At 39.3% G+C, this 11,009-nt stretch overlaps 1 protein-coding gene across 5 annotated transcripts in view; it reads right to left on the bottom strand.

Moving 5' to 3' along the window:
• Positions 1-375: 375 nt before the first annotated feature.
• Positions 376-11,009, bottom strand: part of LOC117289554 (engulfment and cell motility protein 1-like) — a 32,851-nt gene continuing 22,217 nt past the window's right edge. For all 5 annotated transcript variants that reach the window (XM_033770710.1, XM_033770709.1, XM_033770711.1 and 2 more), the window contains 9 exons: positions 10,201-10,305; positions 8,318-8,426; positions 7,528-7,664; positions 6,119-6,288; positions 5,594-5,709; positions 4,780-4,881; positions 3,086-3,150; positions 1,973-2,053; positions 376-706 (listed from right to left, as the gene is read on the bottom strand). In XM_033770710.1, the coding sequence (XP_033626601.1) occupies positions 506-706; positions 1,973-2,053; positions 3,086-3,150; positions 4,780-4,881; positions 5,594-5,709; positions 6,119-6,288; positions 7,528-7,664; positions 8,318-8,426; positions 10,201-10,305 (1,086 nt within the window). In that variant the 3' untranslated portion in view covers positions 376-505. The remainder of the gene's footprint in view (positions 707-1,972; positions 2,054-3,085; positions 3,151-4,779; positions 4,882-5,593; positions 5,710-6,118; positions 6,289-7,527; positions 7,665-8,317; positions 8,427-10,200; positions 10,306-11,009) is intronic.

The raw sequence follows: 11,009 nt of genomic DNA, 5'->3' as shown, positions 1-11,009 counted from the left end.
TGGCCATGTGATAGTGCATCGGTTTGCCGTGCGCTAGTCCGAAAGACTAGCACCCGTGCAGTACCCAGACGTCCGTTGCGTGCATGAGGGTGATAAATTAATAGTCTGTAACCATTTCTGATTACATGACACTACATGCAGAGCACAGTAAAAGTATTCGCAATCTGTATTCGCGTCGTCCGTGGATTGTAGCATTCAGGTCTGTAAAGTCTGTACAGTATTTAGAAATGTTTGGGGTGTTATAAAACAAATATTGGCTGCTTTTACTCGTGCAATGGTTTAAACTATGACTCCCTCGGTGATCCCCGTAGCGTTCTATTTTCCCTCGGCTTCGCCTCGGCAAAATAAAACGCTCCGGGGATCACCTCGGGAGTCATAGTTTTAACCATAGCACTCGAAGCAGTCAATATTTGTATACTAATGTAGTAATGATTATTATTATAACTGGGCAGCTCAAATACCCCCAAACTATTGACTTCCCTTTAAAAAACCTTGTACGATATTTTCAGAGTGTGTCGTAGTAGAAATTGTAATCTGGGGGAGGGGGTGGGATTGGAGGGGGTTCCGATGGGATGGGTACGTTTGCGGTGTCTAGAAGACGCATCTTGATCTCCATGCTGAGCAGCATCTCAAGATCCTCCTCTGTCTTCTTACTGACCATGGGATTCCCTAGCAAGGCGTTGATGCCGTCCGTCCACATGTCAAACTGGAAAGTAGGACAGGAATCAAAGTGTGAATAAAAACATTTGCTAGTCTTGCTCTAGTCTTTTTCTCTTCGTTCAACCCCAAATTGTTCAAACTTACCGAGTCAATTTTTATTGTGGTTTTTTATTTTAAAGGGAAGGTATTTGTCTGGTAATCACTCTTAAAATTCATGGCAATGTTAAACAACTTTTTGTAAGACGCCTTCAGCAGCTCTCGATAGTACAAAGCATTTTGAGAAACAATTCACTTCAAAATAATGTGGTTAAGTAAAAAATATAGAAGTTTTTTATGCCCGAAAGATTTGAATTAGTAACACTTCTCAGATTGTGTATCCTGTGTATTTCTACAATCGAAAGGTTCCATAAACTTTAAGGTATACTTTGCCCTACCAAAATTTGCCATAAAAGCCATAATTAATTTATCGTATAGAAACTCAAAACAGGATCTCCAAATCTTAAGATGCAAGTCTTAAACAAACACTTTTAGGGGGGTAAGAACTCATATACATGTAGCCTGCAAAAGTCAGCTTTCAAACAGGGCAAAGAACCAGCGCTAACCAAAGCAGGGAATTCTGCGCTTCAATCAAGCGTAGTGTACAGCAATTAGCCTACTCCACATTACTAGGCATTCTTCGCTTACACAGCTAGCGCAGAAATTTGGCGCTTGCCTAATAAGCAGAGAATCAAGTGCAGAATTGGGCAGGTAACCACAGATATGAAACCGGGCCCAGTTCTCTACTGGGCCCAATTTAATGGCTCTGCTTACCGCCGAATTCTGCGCTTACGATCACGATTACTCGCTTACTTGCAAGCGCCGAATTTCTGCACTAGCCTTGTAAGCGTAGAATGCCTAGTAAAGTGGAGTACGCACGCGCAGACACCAAAATTCGCTGTAACCCATGATATAGGCTTGCCGTAAGCACAGAATTCCCTGCTTCCGTAAGCCTCGATTCTGTGCTTACAGTATAGGCAGATCCATGAAAATGGGCCCAGATCTGGGCCCAATTTCATAGCGCTGCTAAGCACAAAAATTTGCTTAGCATGAAATTTTCTCCCTTTACAAAAACAGGAATGCCAAACAAATTTCCACGCAATTTTCAAGACTAGCAAACAACAGCTGAATACCAGCAAGAAGCAACATGAAACAACTGGGAATTTGGTTGGTAATCCTGTTTTTATTAAGGAACAAATGTCATGCTAAGCAAATGTTTGTGCTTAGCAGCGCTATGAAATTGGGCCCCGTACAGATTGGTCGATAAAATACTTACTGCTTCCTGAATGGGTGCCACAAAATCTAGATGTTGATCTGGCGGATGATGTAATATGGAGAATGCTGATGTCACATTGCCCTTTGAATGATAAAAGTCAAGTGTCAAACATTTGTTTGTTTAGAACATCTTCCCATCAAGGGAACTCGGCAAACTCCCACATGGGGATATAAACACCAAGCTGGCAACAACCAATCTCTCTCATACAAACGATGGTTTAACGTCTATGATTATGAATTGCACAAATCAAGAAATAGTTAACTAGACAACAATATTTATTCTAGTCATTGTGAAATCAGCGGTTCGTTGGGAATTCAAATCCACAACCTTGTAATTGCAAGTCCTGCAGTCCAACCACTTGACCACAGTGACTCAATGACGTCAAATGACAAAGGTCAAATTCTGTTTAAAAATACATGCTAGTGGTCAGTTACTATTATTTCTATACATTTCTGGTAATGAAGCCAAGGATTCCTCACAAGTGAATGTAATCACTGTAGCTGGCAAGCCCAAGAAGACCTGGGCCCAATTTCATAGAGCTGCTAAGCACAAAAATTTGCTTAGCATGAAAATTCTTCCTTGATAAAACAGGATTACCAACAACATTTCCATTTGATGGATATTGCTTGTTACTGGTATTCAGCTGTTGTTGGCTTATCCTGAAAACCACATGGAAATTTGGTTGGAAAACCTGTTTTTATGAAGGCAAAAATGTCATGCTTAGCAAATTTTGGTGCTTAGCAGCTCTATGAAATTGGGCCCTGTAGACAAGAGTGCTTGCTATGTGATCTAGAAACACGGGGCTAAACCCCTACTCTTCCACAATAAGTGTTCTGGGTTCTTTAACATGCACCACCAATCCTAGTACACGGGACCTCTGACTTGAAGTCCCATCTGAAGGTTATAGCAACTAGGGTAAAGTATCTTGCTCAAGTATCCAAGTGTCATGACCGGGACTCGACTCCTACATTCTGGCGATCAGAAACACCAGAGCTTGAGCCCGGTGTTCTTAACTACTCGGCCACGAAACACTACAGTTCGAAGACAACTGTGAAATCATGATTCATATCAAAGTGCCGCAAAATATTTCTGATAATACAAAAATGTTGTTACCCTGATTTGCCTGAGATGAGGACAGTCTTTTCCAACCAAGAGATCTTTAATGTCTGCAACTGGAACTGTAATGATAGAAATTTATTTTTACATAATTTAACATCTACTAAGTCGTTGCGGTACCCGCTGCCAAAACATCCGATTCGAACTGCCTCTAGCTACCAGGCGATCGCGGTAGTCTAGCTGGTAAGACACTGCTCTAGAATTGCAAGGGTCGTAGGTTCAAATCCCACCTGAGTAAAAATTCCTGTGATATTTTTTCACAGGACTAGGGAAAGTACGGACTATAAAGTGCTAACACACATCGGTGTATGGGTAAAATCCAAAAATTTATAAATAAACAAAATTGTTCCTCATGATTTTTTCAGGTCCAAAATTATAAACTTAGAGGATAAATAGAGGATAATGAATTACATTGAAAATAAATGATCCATTACTTTATATGGAACACTCAAACTGGCACCAGCGTTCCTTAAGCTCTAGGCCCTGCCCTACCAGGAACCACTATTCCTATGTACTTTTTGTAGGACAAAAAACATAATGTCCACAGATTTACATTAAACTTACAGGGTTTGAAGATAATGATAGTGGAAAGCTTCCCTTCAAATATTACTAGCTGAGGTTGTGTAGTTTTTGAGAAATGAGTAAAACAAGTCACAAAATAATTTTCGTCTCATGAGACGAAAATTGTTTGAGCATGTAAAATCCCATTAACCAGTTATGATATTATACCAAAACCATAGCATAACTGGTTAATACGTTTTTACATGCTAAAACTGAGACGAAAATTATTTGTTTTATTCATTTTGTAAAAACTACAGCACCTCAGTTAGTAAAATTTTGTAGCCAGTGGACACTATTAGTAATTACTCAAAACAATTATTAGCATAAAACCTTACTTGGTAACAAGTAATGGGGAGAGGTCGGTAGTATAAACCATTGTGACAAACGGCTCCCTCTGAAGTGGAGTAGTTTTCGAGAAATAAAGTAACTTTCCAAGAATTTGATTTCGACACCTCAGATTTAGAATTTGAGGTCTCGAAATCAAGCATCTAAAGCACACAACTTCCTGTGACAAGGGTGTTTTTTTCTTTCATTATTATCTCGCAAATTAGATGACCGATTGAGCTCAAATTTTCACTGGTTTGTTATTTTATGCATTTGTTGAGACACAGTAAGTGAGAAGACTGGTCTTTGACAATTACCAATAGTGTCCAGTGTCTTTAAGGGAAGCTTTCTACTATCATTATCTTCAAACGGTGTAAGTTTAAGGTAAATGTGTGGACATTGTGTTTTGTGTTACAAACAGTACCCAAATCCTTTAATACACACCAGAGTAAGATTAAAAACCAAACTATTTTCTTTATCCCTGATGCAAAAATTAACATAAAAAAAATACGATATAATGAAAACTATATATTTGGTTTGTGGTAACCAGATACACACCATGTGTGTATCTGCTTGTCAGGTAGAGTTTGTTCTTAGAGAACTGTCTTGCTTTATTCCACTACCGCGGAGTAGATTTATCGGATATTCGGGAGACTTCTCAGTTCTGAAAAGAACTGTACTGTTTTTTAATTACTACCCAGGGCGGAAGGTATAGACAATTGGCGGGAATACTCCTTTAGCATATAGGATCGTAATTAACTGCACAGCTGCGGAGTCAGTTCTTGAGATGAACAATGTGAACTTACGTTTGTTCTGGAGTGACTCAGCAGGAGGTGTCGTACTTTCATCAATGTCTCCATAATGAAGCATCTTGTGATTGGGCGACAGCCGACAATACCAAAACTTATCTAAAAACAAAAAAGGTATGGGAGAAACCGGAAGAGTATTTAAAGACTCTGGACACTATTGGTAATTGTCAAAACCAGTCTTCTCACTTGGTGTATCTCAACATATGCATAAAATAAAAAACCTGTGAAAATTTGAGATCCATTGGTCGTCGGACTTTTGAGATAACTATGAAAGAAAAAACACCCTTATCACACAAAGTTAGGTGCTTTCGAATGCTTGATTTCGAGACCTCAAATTCTAAACTTGAGGTCCCGAAATCAAATTCGTTTAAATTTACTTCTTTCTCAAAAACTACGTCACTTCAGAGGGAGCCATTTTTCACAATGTTTTATACTATCAACCTCTCCCCATTACTCGTTACCAAGTAAGGTTTTATGCTAATAATTATTTTGAGTAATTACCAAAAGTGTCCACTGCCTTTAACTCTTGATGTTTTACTGGCATAAAAAGCTGGGCAATACTTTTAAAAACATCTTTATGGTCGACTTCTCCTCTCCCGGTTATATCTTCCTTGGTTTCAACCAAACCCTCAAGGTTTTGATTAGTTTTGCTCCTGCTCTTAGTCTTGACCTCAAGACTCCAACCCCCAGGGAGTTTTTGCCTCTACTTCACTCTGAAACCAGCAGGCCTCAATATCTTCACCTCAAACTCTTGAGTCTTGCTCTTAAACAAGTTGAGAGCTGAACAATTCCAAATTTAATATGCGCTTACCTTTTGCCCTTCCGGCTCTGTTGAACTTGTTAAACTGAGTACCCTTCATGAGATAGTTCAGTCTCTGCTGTTTGATTAGGTCCATGATGACTGGCTTGATCTCTTTGCGTAACTCCCTGCAAAGTTTTAAAACACAAAGACATCATTTGTGTTGTTCTTGAAGCAAACAGCAAGAAAGACAAGAAGCAAAATTTGTCAAGTAGGTTGATCAACTCTTTCATGCGTCGACTGGTCGTTAGCTACTCTGAAAGTTCTTAAACGCAAACAACACCTCGGAAGTATGTTCGCCTAAGGTTGCATACGTTCGCCAATGGTGGCGGTGCACAACTCGTTCCACTCGAAATGTTGGCAAACGTGCGCAAACGTTTGGCAATGGATGCTCAAGTGGAATACACCCCAAACCCATATAACTGTTTCAAGTGTTTTCTTCAGTTGTCGTCACCAAAGACTCCACTCGACTCTGCTCGCTCGCGCTCATATCCGTTAATTAATTAAATCTCTGCGTTACACTATTATTCAACTTACACAACAGGAGTAGCCTGTGAGTTCCACTCTTCCTTATCGGATCGCTCCTGCTGCCGGAGCTTTAGGATCTGAGTGTAGTTGAGTTGGGACAGCTTGGTCCAGAACTGATCCATGGACGGTGAACGACTGTTCAAAGCGCGCTCTATCTGATCCTTCACAACGCTCATCACCTAAAGAGCGAGACAGAGAGAAAAGACGTAAACACAGAAAATAGTAACTTAAATGTTTTTACAACCTGTTCCCTAAATTGATTGGACTTGTTGGCGTCCAACTAAGTTTATTTGCCTGTGTAAAACTACGCACACCAACTTTACACACAGACCATGACACAATGTCTATAAACCCTTCTAGCACAAGAAGTTGCTAAAAACAGAACATGTTTATAACAGTCCTTGTATGAGAGAGCTTCAGGTATACCTGAAAATGTCCACCTAGTTCATGCTTTTCAGCTGAGCTTCATGAGGTACGGGGCTACTGGGTTCGATCATTGGACATGTCTGATACTTCACAGAGCCAATAAAATAAGCCTTTTAGAGGGATGGCGGACGCGATAGGAGTGTACCGTTAGGTTTGGGTGTATACACATAAATTTACCCAAACCTGAATAGTGTTGTAGCATTGTGTCCGCCGTATCTCAAAAAGGCTTATGAAGGCGACTAACTCCATGCCTTGTCATTGCCTCGGTGCCCCTTCCTTGAAATGTTCCAATCTAAATTAAAATGTCCTCATTACGAGGTGCCATTAAGAAAAGAACAGCTTCAGACCTGATATGATGTTTAATCACCAACTGATACATCTTGCCCTCCCAGGCTTAAATTGTTAAAGACAGTGGACACTATTGGTAGTTGTCAAAGACCAGTCTTCTCACTTGCTGTATCTCAACATATGCATAAAATAACAAATCTGTGAAAATTTGAGCTCAATTGGTCGTCGAAGTTGCGAGATATGAATGAAATCAAAAAACACCCTTGCTTGATTTCGAGACCTCAAATTCTAAACTCGAGGTCTCTAAATCAAATTCGTGGAAAACTACTTCTTTCTCGAAAACTACGTCACTTCAGAGGGAGCCGTTTCTCACAATGTTTTTTAACCATCCACCTCTCCCCATTACTCAATACCAAGTGAGGTTTTATGCTAAAATTATTTTGAGTAATTACCAATAGTGTCCACTGCCTTTAAACTTGTTTGAATGAAAGCAGACAAGTACAAAGCGATTGGACATTTAGTTGTTTTGGCTCATAATAAAACTCATAATAATCTGTAGGGGGGCACACACCAACTCTGCACCCAGACCAGAGCCAAATTTAATTAACCAATGTCAGCAAAACAAATTTGCAGACAAAATCTTGCTTAGCAGAAACCTGTTACCAGCCAACATTAGAACCTGTAAGCTGTAAATTTATGGCTACCTTGGGAAAGTCTTGGAGCTCAGCTCTCATCTCTTTCCAAGTCTTATTGAAGAGACGGATACACTGACAGAAGAACTCCTTGAAGGAGTTATCACAGGAAAAGAACATCGGGTAGTACTCTTGCCCTGTCTCCGTAGCTGTAAGCAGAAAAACAAATACAGATCATCAGCTGTGCAAATCTGAAGCATTGGAGAGGTTCTTGTAAAATAAAACCGATCAATTGTTGTGTGAACACAAGACGAATGGTCTGGTGAAAATTTTAACTCAGCACTTTTATACTTTTGGTGTAATCGTGGTTTTTGATGGCGTAATTTCTGGTAAAAAAAAGTTGGTCATTCTAAAGTAATTTAAATCGATCATGTCTCCAGACCAGAAAGTTGCAATGGGGAGCCTTCGATGTACTTGATTCTGCACCGTCACATTTCTGTAAAATGTTTGGCTTTTCCAAGGGCTGTGAGAAAAATATTTTTAAAATTGACTCCTCATGAAATCTCGTATTCTTGCGATCACTTGTTGCAGGCACCCCAGCAGAGTGGCCTGGTGAAAATTTGAACTCCGTCACTTTTATAATTTTGGTGTGATCAAAGTTTTTGGAGGCAAAATGATGTCATAATTTCTAGTCGGAAAAAAAAGTTGGAAATCATAAGGTATAAATTTCACCCAAAATTGTCACAACCAATTTATAGAATTGGTTTTCAAAACATTAAAATGTATCAATCTAACACCTAGCTTGTGCTTTTAAAATCACCAAAGGTTGGCATGAATAAAAGTAACAGTTTTAAAAACTTACGAGCTTCACCGACTTTCAAAATCTCACACAGCATTTTGGTGAGTGCGATGCTGGTTCTGGCAAAGGGACACTCGTGCTCATCTGCTCGGCAAGAATTCTCAAGTACAACCTGTACATGTTTCATAATAGAGCACAACAAAATTAAAAATTTGAACACAAATAAATATAACTAAAGGTATACAGACATTGTACGCAATTGTCAAAGACCAGTATGTGCACTATTTGTTACCAAATACACGTATGAATAGTTTGGCCATAAAGGTTATGCCATGCGAGACAATTTACAGGCAACCAGTTCCAGGCAATCTCCAAGAAAAGAATCAAGTCACATTTGAATGTTCACATATTATTCTTGGGAACTGTTAGACATTGTTTAAAAAAACGACTAACGCTACCAAAGTGATTGTGTAGCATGCACTGCAGTTGGTTGCCTCCAAGTTGCCTGTAAAAGTTGCCTGTAAAAGTTGCCTTTAAAGCCGTTGGACCCTTTCGGTACAGAAAGAAAAAAAAAAGTTCACAGATTTACAAATAATTTACAGGGTTTACAGAAGGTAATGGTGAAAGACTTCTCTTGAAATATTAGTCCATGAAATGCTTTACTTTTTGAGAAAACGGTAAAACAATATAAATTCTCGTTAGCGAGAATTACGGATTTGTTATAAACACATGTCATGACACGGCGAAACGCGCGAAAACAGGAGTGGGTTTTCCCGTTATTTTCTCCCGACTCCGATGTCTGATTGAGCCTAAATTTCCACAGGATTGTTATTTTATATATAAGTTGTGATACATGAAGTGTGGGACTTGGACAATACTGTTTACCAAAAGGGTCCAATGGCTTTAAAAGTTGCCACGAGTGACAAGGCCCTCAGAGTCAAAAGAAAATGGTGATACCCCAACAACTGCTTTCAAACATCAGACTTTGGACTCCCAAGATCAAAACTTAATGCTTTACTCATTTCCCTAAATCTCTAGCATTTCAGACACAATTATTTCAAGGGAAGTTTTCCAACATGACAATCTTTGTACTATGCAAGTTCATGTGCAAACTTGGATTGAGGACTTGGGAAAAGTATTGAGTATACAGTGCTTTTCACACATTGGTGTTAGGGTTAAACCAATTAATAATCTTTAACCCAGATGTAAATTTAAAGGAACATGTTGCCTTGGATCGGTCGAGTTGGTCTATTAAAAGCATTTAAAACCGTTTGTTATGAAATGCATATGGTTAGAAAGAAGTTTTAAAAGTAGAATATAATGATCCACACAAGTATCACTCAATATTGCACGGTTTTCATTTTACGTGGCGAACTAACACGGTCGGGCATTTATGGGAGTCAAAGATTTTACTCCCATAAATGGCCGACGGTGTTAGTCGATGAGGTAAAAAGAAAAACCATGCCATTTCGAGGCTTATGAGTGTAGTTCATTGTATTCTGCTTTTACAACATCTTTCTAACCATATCGATTCGATAACAAACGCTTTTCAAAGACCAACTCGACCGATCCAAGGCGACATGTTCCTTTGAGCGGATGTTCATCTGTGCTGTGAAAAAACAACTAGCGCTACCAAAGTGGTCGTGTAGCATGCACCGATCCAAGGCGACGTGTTCCTTTAAGCGGATGTTCATCTGTGCTGTGATCTTTACAATGGTGGCGCAATGGCAGCATCAAAGTAAACAAACAAATAAATACCTAAAGGCCAAGTCACACTGCAGCGATAACGAAAACAATAACGATAACGCACAAAGAGAATGATTCAATTGGTTGAATTGCTCCACGCAGAATACAGCCACGCTCATTCAACCAACCCAGGGCATCCATTTTTTAACATTCTCGTTTTCGTAGCCTGTGTGACCGAGTCTTAGGTGTTCCAACTCTACCTTGGTGTAGTTGTCGTTGTGTGTTGTGGCAAAGAAGTACATACAATCCAGTGCAAGAATGCCGGGCGGTACAATCATGAAGTCCATCGTAGGATTTGAAGTGTTCTGCAAGAGATATTAAAAAATAATATTATTCGTTTTTGTTTACTTGTTTAAATATTTTTGTTGTGACAGATCGCCTATACATCCAAGGTATGAGAGCTACAGCAAGGTGAGGACAACACGTAACTGATTTTATTATTATATATAGAAATGTTTGCGGTAACACCATGTAATGACTATCTCTAATGAGTTGGGGTGGTTCTGAAACCAACGGTTCTTTTCAGAACCACCCCAACTCATTAGAGATAGTCATTACATGGTGTTACCGCAAACCTTTCTATATCGTATTTCCACCATGCAAAGTTTCAAATCCTACTGATTTTATTATTGTTATTATTATTATTATTATTATTTATTCGACCAAAACAACACAAAATATACAAAAATATGTAAACCAGCACAAAATAATAAATATGTACAAAATCACATGAAAGCAAACACAACATTTGGCCCGTCGACCCAAGTCAACTACCCCCAACAGGGACACATTTCCACCAACTCCCGGGACTAAAACTGGGATACCTCCCTTCACAGTCCGCGTTGCAAGAATGTTGGCATACATGTAGGTATCATCCACTGGCTTGTAGATAATGATTAACTACCTTATTGCCTAATTGAAGGACACTGTGTCATGACCGGGATTCGACACACACACTCTGCTGCTGGCAACACCTGACCATACAGTGTTAATTGATCTTGTTCGTCGG

This window comes from Asterias rubens, chromosome 4 (assembly GCF_902459465.1).
Source record: "Asterias rubens chromosome 4, eAstRub1.3, whole genome shotgun sequence".
NCBI classification, from domain to species: Eukaryota; Metazoa; Echinodermata; class Asteroidea; order Forcipulatida; family Asteriidae; genus Asterias; species Asterias rubens.
This window is presented reverse-complemented; position numbering and strand designations above follow the sequence as displayed.